This window comes from Electrophorus electricus, chromosome 16 (assembly GCF_013358815.1).
Source record: "Electrophorus electricus isolate fEleEle1 chromosome 16, fEleEle1.pri, whole genome shotgun sequence".
Taxonomy (NCBI): domain Eukaryota; kingdom Metazoa; phylum Chordata; class Actinopteri; order Gymnotiformes; family Gymnotidae; genus Electrophorus; species Electrophorus electricus.
In genome coordinates, this window is record NC_049550.1 from 13,218,650 (window position 1) to 13,239,713 (window position 21,064).

Below are 21,064 nucleotides of genomic sequence, written 5' to 3' on the forward strand. Positions count from 1 at the left end.
ATAATCAAATTATTCGACTTCAAAACAGCAAATGGCAAATTTAATGTAAATATGATATAGAGATTTGCTGGCATACAAAACATCCTTTTTGGTTCGGTTATTTTGGGTTTCATCAGTAGACTATGTCTACGATGCAGACTGTTTAGGGCAAAGCTTTTAATAATTTTCATGAAATTTTATATTTTGTTGCACTGATTCGCCTGTCAATGAGATTCTGAAAGCTACATTGATGTCACGAGGCCGCAGTCTGCGCGTGCAGTGCATTTGTGTTCCATCGCTTGCGCACACGTCACGGCATCCTCACGCGTCGCTTCCTGGGACCTTCCACCATCCCTGTAAACTGCACGGACACCGCGAGAGAAGCAGAGCGCCGTTATCTTTCTAATCATGGCCGACGTTCCGCCCATTATTAACATCTCTGTGTATTTAAAGATGCAGCCGAACGACGGTCCGGTGTTTTATAAAGCTGATGGAACGAGATTTGGACAGACTAGGACAATAAAATTGCTTACAGGATCGAAATACAAAATAGAGCTGGTCATGACACCGGGGAACGCGGAGGCCACGTACGTATCCCAAACTCAGGGGTTCTGTCTTAGGTGAACTGCCTCTTCGTATGTAGCTACTGCAGAAATATTAGCCGACATTGTGAACAAAGTAACATTACAATAGCTTGTAGACGGTTTCAGTTCATTTCTGCACGGCATGAAGACAAAACAGGCCATTAGACGTGCACCTGCCTATATCGACAGCCGGCCTGCCGACAAGATATGCGATAGCACGGTAGCCTGCATGCTTATGACCACGGTCGCACGTCTGTGGACTAGCCGAAATTTAACCGAGGATTTGCCTTTTATCCAAGCCCACTTAGCCTACCAATTTTAAGCGCAAGTAACAATTTTTTGTTTCAGAATGTTTGTAAAAAAAAATCCAAAAATAAGTAAAAATAAAAAAGTAAGCAGAGTGTTTGTGAAATACAGTCTGCCCTATAAACTGAGACTCTTGATTGTTGTAATGCGTTTTTCAGTACTATGGGAATCGGCGGGAGCAGCTTTCCTCTGGAGCAACAGTCCAAAGACGACGAATCCATTGTTTACCACGGGTTTTACGACACCGAGGGAGTGCCGCATACCAAAAGCGGGGACAGGCAACCTGTGCAAGTCTCTATACAGGTAAACTAACAGTGACGGAACAGAACACGGTCAGTATGTAACGCTGATCTGTAGTGTTATAAATACGCCACAAGGCGTTCATTGCAATTCCAGTGAACTCTTAAGCAGTTGGTTCCTGCTTCAGAGAACTTTTCGAAAAACAGATAGGGCTGTATATACATTTCATAATACATTTTATGGGGACAAAATCGACAGCTGGTGTTAAATGTCATGAAAGGGCCCAAAGCAAACAATGTGAACTCAGTTATGAGTGATTTCTCAATTATTTAACATAAAGATAGTATATGGTCACTTTTCTATATATTATATATATTTTCAAGCTCAAAAACACTATAGTAGAACATAAATAGAAAAATAGAGAAAAGTTTAAAAAGAAAAGCTTGGCTCCTAAATGTAACCGACATTAATGACTGGATATGCGTGTCTCCTCATCAGTTCAAGGATGCCGGGGTCTTTGAGACTGTTTGGCAGGTGAAGTACTACAACTACTACAAGCGCGAGCACTGTCAGTTTGGCAACAAATTCAACTGCATCGAGTACGAGGCAAAGCCAAACGAAACGCGAAGCCTGATGTGGATCAACAAGGAGATCTTCCAGTAGCAGACTGCCGCCATAGCAACAGCTGCCTCCACCACAGCACAGCGGTGCTACAGCCATGGGGGCCGGAACCATCACTGGGCAGTTTACTTTCTGGACTGAGGTTTCGGTGGTTGAAGGAATATATTAGCCAAAAATGCTAAAATGGGGACCTATTTTACCTGTTTTGTTTATATAATAGTAACTTGGCCCCACTAACGTCCATTAAGATGTTCCATTCTAATAGATGTATTAGCATTTCTGGATGACATATTCCTCTAACAGAAACAAGAGATGGCCTCCAAACAATTGGATCAGTACTACTGAGTTTCAGAACAATATCAGAACTGGACTGAAATTAAGTGCTCAGCATTCACATGTTCTCTATCTGTGTTGTTGATTATGCATGTCTTAATTGTTTTGTTGATCCAGATTGTATTTCCTTTGAGGTCCCAGTGTAGTGATTATATGAACAGACACTCCTTGATGCTAAAATATATTTGCACTACGACTCTTTTGTGGCACAAGGCTGTTTCAGATAGTACAAAAAAACGCACAAAAAACGCACAAAGAAAAAAACCGCAATTATGTTCTTTCTCTCCAATCCATATCAAATACCAAACATATGCATCACAGTAGAACTCTCATTCGCTGTTTTTTCCAGATGTGTGGTGAATTAGGAGGGAGGCACCACTGCTACTAAGGAAGAGTCAGGGAAGAGCGGATGAGTATGGATTTTGGACTAGCCCAAGGTCACAGCCACATATATTTCAGTACCTTTTCTACTCCATCATGGAATCAAATCTAATGAAACTTCTTTTTGAACCATCGTTTCTTAGCTGATTGTGCGTTACTGCAGGTGTACAGGTACTCCAGTGTTTTTGCTGTACTAATTGGGCAGTGCTCAATAATGCTTGCGGGTGCTCTCTCACTATATTATATCTATAGTTGAACCTATTTATTAATGTAAAGTAACGTGATAAAGAATGGACCAATCAATTGACATTGTGATCTCCCTTTGGGTCTGGCACTGATAATAATTTCTTTGTGAGTGGTATGTGTATTTATATATTGTGTGAAAGAATATTTTAACTTGTCATTTATATTGCTTTTTATGGTTGGTTGTTGTTTTTTAAGTTGGCTGACTCTTCAGGCCACAAACATGATGTACTGAAGGGGCCACTGCACTTTCTGTTTGCGTGTATCACCTGATGAGCGATAAATACAGCTGATACAAAAGGATGCACAAAGCCAGCAGTTGTCAAAGTCATCAGTAAATTACAGTTCATGTTTCAATTTAGATGCCGTGGTACAAATGTTCCTTCAAAGGTACCTTCTTGCTACTGGTAAATGCACTCACTAACCTCCCTTGAGTGACGCTAGGAGAGAGTGTTGTGGGTGCAGAAAATACAATGCATCAATTATGAAGTTGCTTTTAAAACTCAGCAGAACCAGGACAGTTGAAGTGGACATTTATTTCAGAGTTATTAAAGCAATTTATAACTTACCGCTTGATTTCATGCTTATGTTACATTGTCTTGCATGGTACTTGTGTAGATAGCACAATAAGTGTATGAAATATATGATTATTTCTTTTTTTAAAGGAATTACTGTGCAACTCTGGACCTGAATGTTGACTTCTTTTGTAAGATAAAAGGCTGTAGTAGTTAAGAAAGCTTGAATTTGCTTTAGTCTGCAGTGTATGCATAATTTACAGCACAACACAAGGCAAGAGAACACCCCCCCCCCCTTCCAGAAAAGAAGAGAGACACATGTGAATTAAACCCAGAAACACATACATGTTTGTTCCTGTTTGGCTGTCTCAGCCTGAGTCCTGAGACTATATGGCAAGACAATTTTTTATGACCATATCAAGGGATTGATAGTTAACTGAAGAGCTTTTACAGATAGTTTCTGCAAAAAAAATGTAAAATTAACGGACGAGGTAGAACCCAGGACTAAGACTGAGAAATGCTTTATTTAAATAAATAAATAGATAAATAAGGAAGGAAGGAACCATTCCGGAGATACAAAAGAGTTTGAGACGGATGATTTCCAATACCCATCAAACAATAACCTTTTCAGGGTCGTTTTCACAGTGGTATGAAAACACTTTGTTAAATCAATTACGCAATTCAGCAATGACGTCCCATTTGCGACGCGCATCTATATCGACATTATCACTGATTATGCTGAACGTTATTGATTATACTGAACATTGCAGCGATAAAAGACGAGCGCGCACCTCCAGAGAAAGAGAGAGAAAGAGAGAGCGAGAAATACCCGGATGTGCTGTACTAATGCCCCTCCCCCTCCCGGGTTTCACTCTCTGTACCGACTCAGCCCACTCCGCTTCTTCACCCCTCGCTGCGGACCTACCGAGGCTACCGCAGTGAATCCGTCATCCGTCGACACAGACACCGACCGCAAGACCCGGCGAGACGCTCCTGGGATCCGCGATTTTTCGTGCGGAGAATATTCCTCAGCGCCCACGCTGCCCGTCGGATTCCGTGACACTTTGCGCAGGGCGAAGACAACCCGAGCGACAGGATGGTAAGGGCTGGCGAGGTGCTGTCGTCAGACGTCGCAGGGTGGCTGTGGCTAATTGCACTAAGACGAATCTTAACCCAGCCTTACACGCCGTCGCACGTTCAGCACAAGCGCAAAACGACCACGCGTTTCGAAACCTGCGCGCCCGTCCGTTTCCGAGCAGAAAACAGTCGTAACCGTGTCGTGATCGGAGCTTGTGTGGATAAAACAGCGCCGCTGCTGAGCTGTGTGGCCCTCCTTGCGACGGCCAGCCCGTGTGCGCTATGCACGAACGAATTAAGACGTTTGTGTTGTGTATACACGAGCGTAATGGAGATCGACGACTTATTTTAATGCTCCACCGCTCGATGTGTGCGGTGAGCATGTTGAAGGGCGGCGTGAAACGAGAGGCGGAGGCGAAAAACATGGTGTTGTCAGCTCGAAGCTAGTACGGGGCTTTGGGTGACTCGCTGTGTCGATGGGCTGTCAAGTTATGGATGAGCAAGATCAGCCGACGGGATGCGGGCTAAGCTCTCTATCAATTGCCCCCCCTTAACAAGAACCGGGCTTGTATTCTCTTCAAGGAAAAATGGACGATTTCAGGCCATGTTTACATTTGCTAAAAAGTGTGTGCGCGCGTGTGTGTGGCGCGCGTCGGGGGGAGAGAATTCAGTTTTGCTTTTTACGTGACTGACTCAGATGTCATACAGCTTGACAGTCAATAATTTACAAAAAATAGCCTTATAATAGTTGCATTCGATCTGTGTTATTATTATTGAATACGAGGTCAAGACAAATTGGGGACACTATTACGGTGTCGGAATTCTTAACAAAACTGATCCGAAGTCACCAAGGACATGGCAGTGCACATAAACCCAATCTCAGATAAGAGGGGACGGAGGACGTGATAAGAAAAGCTCTGTGTCCTGCCCTTTCTCTGCGTTCTTTGGTTCATGGTGCATTTCATTCCGGAATTCCAGAGGTCTCGGAAAAGTTATGTATGATGGAGTACCTGCAATATGCATGTGGCCCACTATCCAAACTTTCTGGATCAGACTGTGCTGGGAGAGATTGGTCCATATCTGACTGTGCACGGTGTGCTGAAATAGGCCATGCAGGATTCTTTAAGACCCTCAGGCTCCGTAACCCATTTAAACCGAGATGCTCACTTATTCGCCTGTGCTAAGAATAGTCTCCATGGAGACCATAGATCCAGGTTGATACAACCACCTCTTGCTCTGGGGAGTCAAGGCACCAGAACTTTCCACAGGCATGCAGACCCTTCCGTGGGTTATTGATCGCAGTTATCTGTTGATAACCATATCTGCTTCTGCTGCACTAATGGAACTGATGGTGTTTTATTCCCTCAGACATGTGGTGCTACTAGGATTGGCCATTTGTCAGGGTATTATTTTTCCACGCTGCCATATCAGCATGTTCTAATTTACATGTCATCGGTCTCACAAATGAATACATTTTGGCACGTTTTGCGGCCTGTGGTTGGAGAATGGCGCTTTGCTCAAACATAAGGGGTGCATGGGTAGCCCCCCTATAGCAGAACACAGGGGACTTACCTCAGGTCCTCACCAAGGCAATGAGCATGTTGGTCTAGATCGAGGTACCTACTAAAGTGCATGGGTCTGTATATCTGAATGTTTCTTTCAATATATGGACATTGCTAATTGACGATAGCGAATGAGAAACCCTGGGGGTTTCTAGAATGCTCTTACTTGCATAATCCTTGCTAGTTCCTGACAGATTTTATTAATTATTGGCATTTCTGGTGGGATCTGTCAGTGCTCGGTAAGAGATTACTGGGTCTATGGCTTATTGCGGCGAAACGTTTCCCATGAATTTTTCCTCCTCTTGGACATTTCCTCATATTTCATACTGCCTTTGAACTTTTGTTTTCCTTTAAGCCTGATCGGACGTCACAACGTCGACACACTTTTTTTTCCTTTTTTTTTTTTCTGTGGAAAACGAGGCGCAGTTGTCCGTCCGTGCTCTGAGGGGCTGGGAGTTGTGTGTCCGACTCCTTATTGGGGAAAACGGAATGGCGTCCAGGGAAGGCGGTGATGTTACAAAGGCAGCATAGAGTTCGGACGGAATACAATGTTCGCTTGACTTGGCAGTCACTCCCGTGCTTTGTTTCGTCGGGGCTCGAGTGTTTGGATGCCTCTTCCTTTAGTGCCTCTGTTCCAAGGCAAACCCTCTCAGGCGCCTCGTGAGACCTTATACACAGATGAGGTAATCCTAAACCCTCAGTCCACTTTTAATTTAATTTAATTTGCTGTCTGTGCAGGCTTTCAAGTCAAAATAGCACAGGGCATGCAGATGGCGCTAATGTTAGCAAGGCTGTAGGGCTTACGTTCTTTGTAATGCGTTTACATGTAAGATATAAAGGGAAAGTGCACGGTTCACAGTCCCACACAGGTATCCCAGAATGCAGTCATAGCAACGGTGAATTTTGTGGACAGTGTCATAAGACACATGTCCCCGCTTCCAAGCGCCACCTACACCACAGATACGTTCTGAAAAAGTACCCAAAATGCACCTGTGAGTTTGGTCCTTCCATTGTTACGCTTGCCCTTTTCCTATGACTAAACAGGCGCTTGAAGTCTTTGGCTTGGCCTCCTTTTTAGTCAGAGTTCAGCATGCATCTCCGTCTTATCACGTGTGTTCTTGTTCTTTCATAAACATGGCACTTACTGAAGGAATGCGTGACCGGGTCTTGTTCAGTCGTCAAGGATAGCACATACCCGATTGCTTTGTGTGCATCTGTGCTGGATAAATCTCGTTGTTTAACACAAACCTAAAAGCACATTAGACATTTTTCTTACACCAGTTAGAGCTCTGATTTATGTGCATCAGGTCCAGCAAAGAATTTCTTCTTCGGCCAAGAGCTATCGGACTGGATTTTTCCTTCTTGACAGACAGCAGTCTTGTTTTGTTTTTTATCTGGTAAATGATGGCCATGTAGCACCAGTCCAACAAACTGGCTTCATGTGGCTTCATTAAATGGCTCCCCAGTGCACAGCTAATTTCTTGTAACACAACCTCGGCATGTGGTGTGACGGCCCCGCCCGTTATAGACCTTGTTCGGACATGAGCGACCTTAAACAAAGGTGCTTACTCTCCTTTATCGAACGGTGATGACGAAGCCGACATGGTCGTTGCCTCAGAATCCACAGACAGTTATCCTGTAATATCCGCCATTGTTAAGTAGTGAGTTGGAGTAGACATTATAAAAGACTGCTAAACATTCGTCTACCTAGGTTGCTAGGAAATGTTTTGAGTCCCGTGCTATCTGTATGCACTACGTTAAGTTTGAAAGTTAACCTTTATTTTAGGTTTTGCAGGTTGGTATGGAGACTGATCAGAAGCTAAGCTTGCTTTAGCACTGTTAGATGCTGAGAAGCATCTGGTTGTACAGGCAGAGATGGGACTTTTCTCTAATGTATGGAGACACTTGTCTGTCCACGGTGTCCAGGAGGACTGACATACAGTCCAGTATGTATCAGGTCCCGGAGGTATCGGGGGCTCCTACATATATCTCCTAGATTAAATTATCTGTTTATTTATTTATTTAAATCAGAAATATTGACGTGACATAATGAATAACTGTTGACGTCATAGCTGTTTGGTTCAGTGCCTTTCCTGCAAGTGCAACTCCAGAAAGTGCACAAGCTAAATACATTTATATTGTTTGTCAATTTCAAGTGAATCTAGAGAAGCAGACAAATGACAGGCAGGTTTGTGTCTGTGTGTGTGTCTGTGTGTGTGTGTGTGTGTGAGACTTGGCCTCATTTCCTTTTCTGTCTCTCTCTCTGCGTGCAGTGCCTTGTGTTTTTTTTTCCCCACGCATAATGAAATGCGCTCACCTTGGACACATGTACAGGCTACAGCCCCTCAGAGTGTGTAGGGTCTACTTGCAGTCCACGTCATAATTCTAGTCAAATTAGAACACAGTTTGTCTTGTTAAATCATGTTTTATCATTAGTTTATAACTAGAATGCAAGTTACAGTTTTCGTGTAGATTTGTAATGTGAAGCAGTGCGGCGGTTGTGATGCTGTGGTCGTGCAGATATTTCCACACTCTGCTCCCCCTCCTAGCCCAGCGTGTGGCATGCTGTTCGGCCTGAAAACAGCGCGGTGTCCCATTAGCTAGTGCCTTTTTGGGAGGGCACGTCCCCTGAAGCCACTCCACACAGAGAACATAATCCCATGGTTACATTTCAGATCATAAATACATTTAAGATTATTAATCCCTCCTGTCGTTAGTGATTATTGACCTTTTCAGATAATTATGATGTACTGCATTTTTGTTTTGTTTGACTGATTTTTGTAATACGGTCTGTTTTTTGTCCTCTTTTTAGGGAAATGAAGCAAGTTATCCGTTGGAGATGTGCTCGCACTGTGAGTATCTGCGCTATAGCCCCTCCGCCCATCCAGAGCTGCGAAAATTATAATTAAATTATAGATTGGACTGCAAGACCACTCATTTGTGCTGGTTAGATTTTAGTGGATGGAGCTGACCTCAAGTCCGGTTCAAAGTGAACACTTTCTACAGGTCCTAGACCAGTTATAGGACCCTTAAATGAAGCCAGTAGTTAGAAATGGGTAAGTGGAACCCACAGTGAGCTGATCCACGGTCAGTTTAGTGGGGCTTTATATAAAGGAGTGTGCAAGTTCTGTACTGCCCACTACACCTGAACTAGGCAGGTTATAGCAAGGAAAACACTCTGCTGTGTAGAATCAGGTCTCAGAACAGTTTTCATGAACTGCAAATAAGTATTAAGACGACTTGGTAGTTAAGGGAGCTGATCCAGGGTCAGTTAATGCAGGTTTCCTGGGTGAAACTTTATAACCTCATCGACACCCACAAAGCCCACAAACAAATAACTAGAACTAATCTAAGATCTGTGAGGCAATGTCACTTCTCTCTCTATATATTAATATACACACACACTACTGTGCAAAAATGCTGTAAACTAAAAACCCTTTCAAACATGGAAGTATTACTAGTTTATTTTCATCAATTATCAAAATGCAGTGAATGAACAGAAGAGAAATTTAAATCAAATCCACATTTGGTGTGGCCACCCTTTACCTTCAAAACAGCATCAATTCTTCTAGGTGCACTTGCACATAGTTTTTGAAGGAACTTGGCTGGTAGGTTGTTCCAAACATCTTGGAGAACCAACCACAGATCTTCTGTGGATGTAGGTTTCCTCAAATCCTTCTCATGTAATCCCAGACAGACTTGATGATGTTGAGATCAGGGCTCTGTGGGGGCCATACCATCACTTCAAGGACTTCTTGTTCTTTATGCTGAAGATGGTTCTTAATGACATTGGCTGTATGTTTGGGGTCATTGTCCTGCTGCAGAATAAATTTGGGGCCAATGATACACATCCCTGATGGTATTGCATGATGGATAAGCATCTGCCTGTATTTCTCAGCATTGAGGACACCATTAATCCTGACCAAATCAACAACTCCATTTGCAGAAATGCAGCCCCAAACTTGCAAGGAACCTCCACCATGTTTCACTGTTGCCTACAGACACTCATTATTGTACTGCTCTCCAGCCCTTCGGCAAACAAACTGCCTTCTGCTACAGCCAAATATTTCAAATTTTGAATCATCAGTCCAGAGCATCTGCTGCCATTTTTCTGTACCCCAGATCCTATGTTTTCATGCATAGTTGAGTCGCTTAACCTTGTGTCCATGTCAGAGGTATGGCTTTTTGGCTGCAACTCTTCCATGAAGACCATTTCTGGCCAGACTTCTCCAGACAGTAGATGGGTGTACCAGGGTCCCACTGGTTTCTGCCAGTTCTGAGCTGATAGCACTGCTGGACATCTTCCGATTTTGAAGGGAAATAAGCTTGATGTGTGTTTATCTGCTGCATTAAGCTTCCTTGGCCAACCGCTGCGTCTACCATCCTCAACGTTGTCCGTTTCTTTGTGCTTCTTCAAAAGAGCTTGAACAGCACATCTCGAAACCCCAGTCTGCCTTGAAATCTTGGTCTGGGAGAGCCCTTGTGTCTTGTTGCTGTGCTTGCCATGGTGTATGACCTGTGACTTCCACAACCTCACCTTGGTAGCAGAGTTTGGCTGTTCCTCACCCAGTTTTAAGCCTCCTACACAGCCACCTATGTTTGAGTTAATCACTGTGTTTCAACCTACATGTGAAATTGAAGATCATTAGCACCTGTTTGGTATAATTGGTTGAACATGCACCTGACTATAATCCTACAAAATCCCTGACTTTGTGCAAGTGTACCTATAAGAATTGATGCTGGTTTGAAGGCAAAGGGTAATAACACCAAAAATTGATTTGAATTAGATTTTTCTTTTGTTTGCTCACCTTTGCATTTTGTAAATTGATAAAAATTAAAATAAACTATTATTATTTGTATGTTTGAAAGGATTCTTAGTTTACAGCATTTGTTTCATATATATATATATATATATATATATATATATATATATATATATATATATATATATATATATATATATATTTATATAATGACATATAGACATATAGACACACACACGAAAAGTGACATTGCCTCACAGGTCTCAGATTAGTTCTAGTGATTTGTTTGTGGGCTTTCTGGGTGTCGATGAGGTTAGGAGGGCTGATCCTAAGTCAGCCGAGTAATGTGGGTGGGGACGGTAACCAGAGCCCACGCTGTGGCCTGGCCAAATGACGGATGGACGTTGGCTTGGTGACCCAGGCTATAAATGCCTCCTGTCTGGTAAAGGTCACACACGTGGGACAGCCTCATTTATTTTTAGTGCGTGCGTGCGTGCGTGCGTGCGTGCGTGCGTGCGTGTGTGTGTGTGTGTGGTATCAAGAGTGAAGGGGTTAAGGGGTTATATACTGTGTTTTGGGGGAGTGGTACTGGCAGGACTCGTGACCTCGCACCAGTATCGGAGTGGAGAGTTATGGAGGGTGTGGGCATGTTTGTGTGCGTGCTTGCAGGAGATGTCATAGGTTAAACAGGGGTCAGGTTAGCTATGTTTGGCCTCATGTGAATGTGTGTGTGTGTGTGTGTGTGTGTGTGTGTGTGTGTGTGTGTGTGTGTGTGTGTCTTTGTAGAAGAAAGAAGCTTCTTCATTCAACATGAATTATGAAGGACCATCATTTATACTTCCAAAAATATCAGACAATATATACACACATCCTCATGCTCACACACACTGTGAGTGTAAAGGGAGTAAGAAGTCTGTAACAGTGTGAGTGAACTGTCCACGTTAATGTATTTCCCTGTCTATCATCAGGGACTACACTACCCACAGCCCTCTGCTCTGTTCTAGAAAAATCTCTATGGCAACCTCAACATTGGGCTCAAGCTTCTGAAATAACAAAGTCAAAAGGCTTAGATCTCTCTCTCACACGCGCGCACACACACGCACAGTCACGCACCAGTGTATGTGTGGGTGTCCAGTGATGGCCAGTAGAGCACTTGAGTAGCAGAAGTAGGCTCCTCAAAAGGCTTTTAGCAGTTTTTCGTGCATCTCTCTGGTAACAGTTAGCTAGCAATGGCTAACACTCATGCTCTAGTGAGGCGTTTTCCTCTGCAGACCAAACTAATCGTCTGCAGATTGTTTTAACATCGCGACGCGATCACAGGCCAGCTGGTGCGAAACTGAGCCACCTGTTGGCGAGTCGGGTGCTTAGCAACCATAACAACATCCCATCGTCTTCCTGCAGTTAGCACTCGTGGCCACGGAACTATGTGACGACATGGCTGACCCTCCTGTGAGAGGATGTCGGCTGGCCGCTCGGAGTTTTCCGTCTCCCTAAAGACCACTGGCTGACCGGGTGGAATCAGTTATCAGCGTCCCACCCCGTGCAGATGATCCCAGAATTTAGCGCAGCATTGCATGTTAAAAAGACCACAGTGTTGCAACACGGCAGCGACAGACAGGCAGACATGGTGCTGGTGGGAGGAGGGAGGGAGGTGGTAGTGGGGAGGTAGGGAGGTGGATGGGTAGGTAGGGAGGTGGTAGTGAGGGAGGGAGGTGGGTGGGTGGGTAGGTAGTGAGGGAGGGAGGTGGGTGGGTAGGTAGGGAGGTGGTAGTGAGGGAGGGAGGTGGGTGGGTGGGTAGGTAGTGAGGGAGGGAGGTGGGTGGGTAGGTAGGGAGGTGGTAGTGGGGAGGTGGTAGTGAGGGAGGTGGGTGGGTAGGTGGGGAGGTGCTAGTGAGGGAGGGAGGTGGTAGTGAGGGAGGGAGGTGGTAGGGAGGTGGGTGGGTGGGTAGGTAGGGAGGTGGTAGTGAGGGAGGTGGGTGGGTGGGTAGGTAGGGAGGTGGTAGTGAGGGAGGTGGGTGGGTGGGTAGGGAGGGAGGTGCTAGTGAGGGAGGGAGGTGCTAGTGAGGGAGGTGGGTGGGTAGGTAGGGAGGTGGTAGTGAGGTAGGGAAGTGGTAGTGAGGGAGGTGGGTGGGTGGGTAGGTAGGGAGGTGGTAGTGAGGGAGGGAGGTGCTAGTGAGGGAGGGAGGTGCTAGTGAGGGAGGTGGGTGGGTGGGTAGGTAGGGAGGTGGTAGTGAGGGAGGGAGGTGGTAGTGAGGGAGGTGGGTGGGTGGGTAGGTAGGGAGGTGGTAGTGAGGGAGGGAGGTGCTAGTGAGGGAGGGAGGTGCTAGTGAGGGAGGTGGGTGGGTGGGTTATGTTGTTGTCTACGCAGACTGGAGATGTTTTAGTTTTCTGCAGACTGTTGGAACGGCTGTGTGCTGCTTAGAAGGGGACGGAGACACAGGAGACGCACAGGAATAGAGTGACAGACAAGTGAAGACAGTCTCACCTCTATCAGAAGTGCAGGGCTACACACGCGCACACACACACCCAGCAACTCACATACACGCACAAGCACACTCACACAATCTTGTACATAAATGCAGTTTACTCATATGATATAAGTTCCTTTGCTGCTAGGGGGTTTCAGAGAGCCTCAGCTTCAGCATTGTGTGTGTGTGTGTGTGTGTGTGTGTGTGTGTGTGTGTGTGTGTGTGTATTAGAGAGAGGTACTCCTTTTCTCTCCTGCTCTCTCTTTTCCTCCGGTTTCCCTTAGCGTGCCTTTCTCTGATGGGCATCCACTACTCCTCCCCACCACACCCCCCACTTTCTTGGTGTAGGGTTAGCTGGAGCAGGTACAACATGCCATCCAGCGTTGGGTGCTTCCTAGTATGATTATCTGAATTGTTATTATTATCTGAATATTGAATGGTATTTTCACTGTATTCAGTCCTTTAGTATATTAGTAGATTCATAGGGATTAATGAGGAGAATTTCAGCAGGTGAATTTTGTGCTTTGGCTCCTCTGGAACCTGAACAGGCTGAGTGAGGCTCCATAATGCTACATAAACACTTTGTGTGTGATATTCGTGTTATGTGCACAGTCTAACGTGTCTACTGCCTCACCTTTACACTCAGCGCTATGAGACAGAGAGACACGTCGCTTGAGAGAAACCAGGCGGTGAAAGAGTGTGTTAACAGGGGCGCGAGGCAGAGGGAAATGTGCTCCACACTGAGACAGATCTGGGTTATGGCAGATGAGGCCAGGACCCAGGAGGAAGAACCACCATCAGAGTGGTTCAGTAGCTCCATAACCCCCCCCCACACACACACACACAGAGTCCCACTTGATATTAATATTAATGCATTACATAGCATACCCTTACCCTTGCTGTGCACAGTTTTATCTGCGTAAAAAGTGTGTGCGCAGATAACAATGTATTGTATTAGTGGACTGATAGACACCTACATGCATAGATATAAAGCGCCATATACGCATGTATGTCAATGCTTCCACCATGTTTTGTCAGAAACTTGCACACACTCAACAAGACAAAGCTGTCCATCCGCGCACACGCACATTTGTTCTCATTAGAACAAATCAATGCACTTATGCACCCACACCCCACTGAGTTAGTTGTGTACAGGGTGACATCTAGTGGCCGTTCCGTGTTGTAGTCTATACAGTTACAAATGCAATGCCCTACTGCTAAGTTGATGGTGTGTGTGTGTGTTCAGCAAACATATTCTCCTTCTATCAGAATTTCTCAATATTTCAGAATTTGTTAAACATGATGTATTTTTATATGTGATTTTTCTAGAGTTTTTTCTGCGTCTCCTTTGGTGCATTCAGGTGTCCTCTTGTCTCTGTAGCTGCGTGATGCTCACAACGACCTTTCTTCCGCTCTGTTTCAGTCGATGCTGATGAGATTAAAAGACTAGGGAAGAGGTTTAAGAAACTGGACTTGGATAACTCAGGATCCCTCAGTGTTGAGGAGTTCATGTCCCTACCTGAACTCCAGCAGAACCCGCTGGTCCAGCGGGTCATCGACATCTTCGACACGGATGGCAACGGAGAGGTGGATTTCAAAGGTGTGATATCTGTTTGTTTTACAAAGTAACTAATATTAAAATAAAACAAGTTTTTAAGGGTACACCTGATTGTTTTAAAGATGTTTAGGTCACATGGTCTTATATTGTATACCTGTGACCTATGACCCTGCTCTCTGAGTGATGCTCAGAGACCAAAGTGATGCTAGCCAATCATGGAAAGGCACTAAAGTCATGTGTACAGTACTGGCCAGCTGGCGTATTCCACCAGCGCTTACCTACGATCATCAAGCCGTATTGTTGACTTTTGTTTGTCTTTGTTTTGTCTTCTCTCACTGTCTCATCACGGCCTTTCCCTGGACCTGCAGAGTTCATTGAGGGCGTCTCTCAATTCAGCGTCAAAGGGGATAAGGAGCAGAAACTCCGCTGTGAGTAAAGTAACGTTATGCTGCATGACCCAATCACAGTCAACACACGCCGTTCCACGGCCCAGTCATGGTCTGCGCACGCCGTTTCACGGCCCGGTCACGGTCCGCGCACGCCTTTCCACAGCCCAGTCACGGTCCGCACACACCATTCCATGACCCAATCACATAGACTAAAAGGGCATTTTAGGAAGCGGCTGCGACTTTTTTACAACGTCCATGGCTGAGTAGCTACACTGCAAGCCTTAATCACCAAGCACAATGCCAAACTTCAGATGTAACCACACCGCCACTGGACTCTGGAGCAGAGGGAAATGTGTTTATACTTCTCTATCTGGCAGTCTGATGGCTGAGTCTGGGTTTGGTGAATGCCAGGAGAACATTACCTGCCTGACTGCTCTGTGCCAGTTGTAAAGCTGTGTGGAGGGATAATGCTGTGGGGTTGTTTTTCAGGGGCTGGCCTAGGCCACTTGGTTCCAGTGAAGGGAAATCGTAATGTTTCAGCAAACATTTTGGACAATTGTATGCTTCCAACGTTGTGGGAACAGTTTGGGGAAGGTCCTTTTGTGTGCCAGTATGACAAAGTGAGGTCCATAAAGACATGGTTGGGTGGGTTTGTTGTGGAAGAACATGCATGGCCTGCACAGAAGCTTCACCTCAACACCAAGTTAAACTTCAGATATTAATTGCTTTAATGCTAAAACCACTTCAGGAAGTTAGAATGAACTAATATGCATAATGCTAACTGTCCTTTGTTAGATTTTGTTGTTTCTTGTATAGCTTTAGCATGTTGGAGTTAACTGCGCTGCTGTTTAGCTCTCACCCTGGGTTAAAACATCTGCTCAGACCGGCCCAGAAGGTAGAACTCCAATACAATTGCTGTGGTCCAATCGGAAACAGCAGGAGTCAAGTTGGGAGTCAAGTTGGGAGTCAAGTTGGGAGTCAAGTTGGGAGTCAGGTTGGGAGTCAGGTTGGGAGTCAGGTTGGGAGTCAGGTTGGGAGTCAGGTTGGGAGTCAGGTTGGGAGTCAGGTTGGGAGTCAGGTTGGGAGTCAGGTTGGGAGTCAGGTTGGGAGTCAGGTTGGGAGTCAGGTTTCAGTTCTACAGTGAAATGAAATGAAATGACGTTCCTCCAGGATCATAGTACAAAACAAGTGTAAACAATAAACATGAAATACAGGACCAATGATTAACGTACAGGGCAACACCAACCAGTCCATGACACCATGTAAAGTGCAAAAGATATACCATAAAGTTCATTTTAACAGATAATCTTACAGCACACAGCAGTTTCTGAGGTAACCGCCAGTACACCAATTTCAGAATTTATTGTTAATTGGAATACGATATTTATTAAATGTTGGTTGCCAGTCTCGGGGAGTCAGCATGTGTTCTCCTTGGCAAAGGCAATCCCACTATTGTCATATATATTTGTCATATTTATGTTCAATTTAGACAGACACCATTGTTACGTGAAGCTAATGTTAAATGAAATAGCACACTAGCTAAGCTAACGATATGTTATATAGCATGCTAGTGAGGCTAGCTAGCTAGCTTACTTGCTTGCTCAGGTTGAAACTATTAACTTATTTACTTAACAGGGAATTAGATAGTTTTGAATTACTGTTTTGTCCTCGTGTAATTTGAATGATGTGAGTAAACATTTCTCACATGCGTAATGCATTATAATGTACAACAACTCTAAAACCCATCCCAAAATCAACGCCCGGCAAGGATCGTTTTTGGCTAACATGCTGGCTAACGACAGGCGCACCTTCAAAGGCAGTGGCTCGTTAGAACGGAACGCACTCTCTTTGTTTCCGTATCGCATCATTCATTGTGACCTCATTCTTTCTCCTTGTTCTGCGCACGCAGTCGCGTTCCGGATCTATGACATGGACAAGGATGGCTACATATCAAACGGCGAGCTCTTCCAGGTCCTGAAGATGATGGTGGGCAACAATCTGAAAGACACGCAGCTGCAGCAGATCGTGGACAAGACCATCATCAACGCCGACAAGGACGGCGACGGCAGGATATCCTTCGAGGAGTTCTGTGCGGTGAGCAGGGGATGGGCTGTTTGCTTAAATTCATTTAGGTTGACCACTCTTTCGCTCTCTCTCACTCTCTCTCTCTCTTTTTCTCTCGCGCTTCTAATGTTCGGTTCTCCTGTGTCCTGCAGGTGGTCGGTGGTTTAGACATTCACAAAAAGATGGTCGTGGATGTGTGAATGGACGGATGGCCTTTCACCAAATGCCCCCCTTCTCTCATTCTCTTTTCCTCTTTTACCACCCTTCCTCGCGCTCTCTCTCACTCTCTCTCATTGCGTCCAACTATCAGATTCCCCTTTTTTTCTCTTTCTCCATTTTCCAATGGAAGTATTTTGTTTTGTGAGACCACACCTCACCCACCTGCGCAAAAAAAAACAAAAACCAACCCCCCCAAACTTTGAGTCAGAAGACGCCAACCATTTCAAGTGTTATTGAGCATTATGGGTTTTTTCTTCCTACTGATGAGAAATGATTTTCATAACACTGGACGAGCATTTCAATTTACTTCAGTTTGGTGGGGAAGGAGGGGATGAGAGAGAGAGAGAGAGAGAGAGAGAGAGAGAGAGAGAGAGAGAGACTCACTCCGTCTGTGTGTGCGTGCGTACTGTGTGTTATAGTCTGTTCCTTTGTCTTTCATGTTATTGAATGGGGGACTTTTTTATATTTATTTTGCTCTTGTCTTTTTTAAAGTTGAGCATGTAGGTGTGCAGGGCAGTGTGTAGAGGCTGGAGATGTGGAGTATGACCTACTTGATTTCATCATGTGCAGATAGAGCATGAAGTGCCAATCAAAATTAAATACATGTGATTTATAAAAATAGCTAAACAGATCAGAATCACCATTGAAGATTATTTCATAGTACTGGGAGATTGGCTCTGTCGTGAAGTGCTGCACCGAATCCACCAACGTGAATTCGCTTAACAGGTTCATTGTTGCTTTGACCTGTTTCCAATGTAGGGAAAATAGTTGGTAGATAATAGCAATTTGAGTTTTGCTTCAGATATCATGATAGGAAAGGTGATTAGTGTTTTGTAATACGGGGAGTATTTTGTGTGTGTGTGTGTGTGTGTGTGTGTGGCGTGCATGTACTTGTGCACGCGGTTTATAATGTTAGAATGTTACAATGCAGTCCTTGCTTTGTGATATCCACTGGAGCAGAATAAATGCAAAAACATTTTTAGTTGTGCACAAACACAAACTTACGGTTTACCTATATATATATATATATATATATATATATATATATATATATATATATATATATATATATAAAATATTTCTTAAAGGGTCTCTAGCTGTCAGATAGTGACACCGCTACAGGATGGAATAGTGCCATCTGCGTCCATATAATTAACATTGTGCATTTTGCGTTTATCAAGTTTTTCAGCATTGTATAATTACAAAACAATATTGACTTATTATGTTTGGAATGGAGGTCCATCACATTCTGTTGCATAAAAAAAAATTGTTTAAATGTCCTTTTTTTTATCCGTTTAATTTTCCACGTGACTGCAGGCAGCGTTGTAAAGATGTGATTTAATTCATATTTGTATATCAGAAACTAAGCGACTAGGATTGAATTGGTTACTTTGAGGATAAGCGGTTTAGCGTTAATTAAAAAAAAATGTAGCTGGAAACATCATGGCAGGCTAGCAAAGTGTTAATTTATACGATGTTTATCTCGATTTCTGACCATACTTGAGAGTGACTTTAAACTGTAGAGCCTGATTGGATTTTCCCCCCGTTGGTCCTAAAACTGACCGTTTTCTTTAGCTTTATATTTTAATGCCGTCAGTGCGTTTTGACAGATTAGTTAGGACGAAGACGAAAATCGAGACCTTGAACGAGAAGTGTAAAAATCCAGCAGCCGCCCCACCTTTGTGCTTTAAAACGGATGCTCGGCGGTCATTTCTTCGTCTCCGTCTTTTAATACTGCGAGCGCGCGCGCCTGCCTCACGCGTTCGCCGACAGCTGGTCGCGTGCGCCCTGCGCGAGTAGGGCGGTGGAAGGGCCCCTTCGCGCGCCAGCTGTGTCTCCTTACCCGCGTGCTGCACGACGATGGCTCTTATTATGTCTTTCCGGAAGACCATTAAGGTCTTGTGATGTGCTTGCATGATACGGGAGGGTGTTTCTTTTTTTTCTTTTTTCTTTTTTTTCCTTGTGCATGTAGGTCTGACTTTTGGAGAACGATCCTCCTGTTTACATATGAATCGTAAAATTAATATTATATGAATGAGTTACATATAAATATATGGATGTTGCCAAACTTTTGGTTAATGTTTTAAATATGGAAATGATTACAAAAATTCTCCACTACATGTATCCATAATTCTAATAATAATTAAATGAATATAATACTCTGAATCAGTGTGACATTACTCTAAACGGAACTTTACCTTCATACCTCTTAACGCAGCACGCTGTTACAAGGGGTCCACGTGTTTTTCCTCCGTTTCATTAATTACTTGGTTGGGTTGTTTTGTACAGACTTTGTTAACCCGTAGTATGATTAGCAATTCTTTTTTTGCTTTTGGGTTCAGTGCTTTGTATAACTTAAGTTGGGGGTTATTATCTCATATATTATAGGTGAGACGGTGGCGGGTGTTGGGCAGGGTAAAAGGTAAAGGGGGTTTTGAAAACAAAACAACTTTTCAGTCTTAGCATTTGTTTTTAGGCCTACATTTCATCTCTGCATGCTGCGTCATATGTCGTGGGATCCATTGAAACGTCACTCATGACTATGAGAAATAAAACATTGAAAACTTGTAAGACTTTGTTTCTTTATTTTTGGACCACCGCGCGCACACCTACCTGCATAACACACTTTTGCCAATAGTTTTGAAAACATTCGGTATACTGTGCACCGTTAGGCTTTTTAAATCCCCGATAAAATATTTAGAAGTTACGCTTTGAATGTTCGCAAGGAATAATCATGATTTATCAGATTTTTTAAATTTCAATTGTTCAGTTGATTGGGTCTTAACATTGGCGTACTGCAACCCTTACAGAGCTATAGTTAAACGTAATGACGTGATTAGTAGAAGAACCCGTTGTATTTATATAGCGCCTTTATGTATAAGGTCGCTGTATAAACCATAATGCATGAAGGGGTAAAAAAAAAAACCCAAAACTTTAATATCATTAACATCAGCTTGAAGCTTGATCTTAATTCAATGGGTGTGACTGAAGGAAAGGGGCTCTGAGGAAGAGTTCCATTATCTGAGGCCATGACATACAAGATCTGTCCCCCACTGTGACGGGTCTGAATTTTGGGACGACGCGTGCCCAGTAGCAGAAGGCCGAGCGCCTGCAGGCGAGTGGGGATGAAGGAGCTCGAGCTAAGGAGCTGGACCACGCGGGGTTTTAATATTATAGACAGTGGACAGTATTACCGGTCGAAGAGGTTTTCCCCTTTGACCAGAGCCCTAGTGTGGGGTTCACTAGGACGGGAAGTACAAGTTATTATAAATTACGTCAATATAATATCATTTGGCTACATTATTATGACAATTTATTGATCCGGTTTTGAAACAGGTTTACAAAATGTTTTAAATGTTGAACAAAACAGATATTAAACTAAAATACAACGAAATGGGACACAAAACGACTGATGACTGATTAAACAAAATGTGACGTAAGCGACAATGAAATTATAGTATAAAAGTCACCTTTTGTAAGAACTCTCCAACTCCTGTGTGCATTCTCGTCCACTTCTATAAGACACACTGTTCTCGACATGTTCTCAGTAAATAACACGTGATTATAGTGTGAATTTCTCATTTTTCGACATTGAGAAGTTTTGTGGTTTTTGACAGCTTAATCGATCGGCCCCGTTGAAATGAACACGAGAGGCTGCGGGGGAGCGTCGGCGAGGTGGCAAATTAACTGCACATGCAGCAGTCAAGAAGAGTCACCGCTAGGTGGTAGCAGAATACAACGAACTGATTTGTACCGTCGAGT

The 21,064-nt window shown here is 44.0% G+C and overlaps 2 protein-coding genes across 2 annotated transcripts; both read left to right on the forward strand.

Moving 5' to 3' along the window:
• The first annotated feature begins 320 nt into the window (after nt 1-320).
• Nucleotides 321-3,255, forward strand: cnrip1a (cannabinoid receptor interacting protein 1a). Its single transcript, XM_027013755.2, has 3 exons — nt 321-566; nt 1,028-1,172; nt 1,608-3,255. Exons 1-3 carry the CDS (start codon nt 388-390, stop codon nt 1,770-1,772), a joined length of 489 nt encoding a protein of 162 aa, XP_026869556.2. The 5' UTR covers nt 321-387; the 3' UTR covers nt 1,773-3,255.
• Nucleotides 3,256-4,073: 818 nt separating this feature from the next.
• Nucleotides 4,074-18,329, forward strand: ppp3r1b (protein phosphatase 3 (formerly 2B), regulatory s1ubunit B, alpha isoform, b). Its single transcript, XM_027013748.2, has 6 exons — nt 4,074-4,301; nt 8,654-8,693; nt 14,496-14,672; nt 14,999-15,058; nt 16,929-17,113; nt 17,236-18,329. The coding sequence occupies exons 1-6, from the start codon at nt 4,299-4,301 to the stop codon at nt 17,281-17,283; spliced, it is 513 nt and encodes a 170-aa protein (XP_026869549.1). The 5' UTR covers nt 4,074-4,298; the 3' UTR covers nt 17,284-18,329.
• Nucleotides 18,330-21,064: the final 2,735 nt, after the last annotated feature.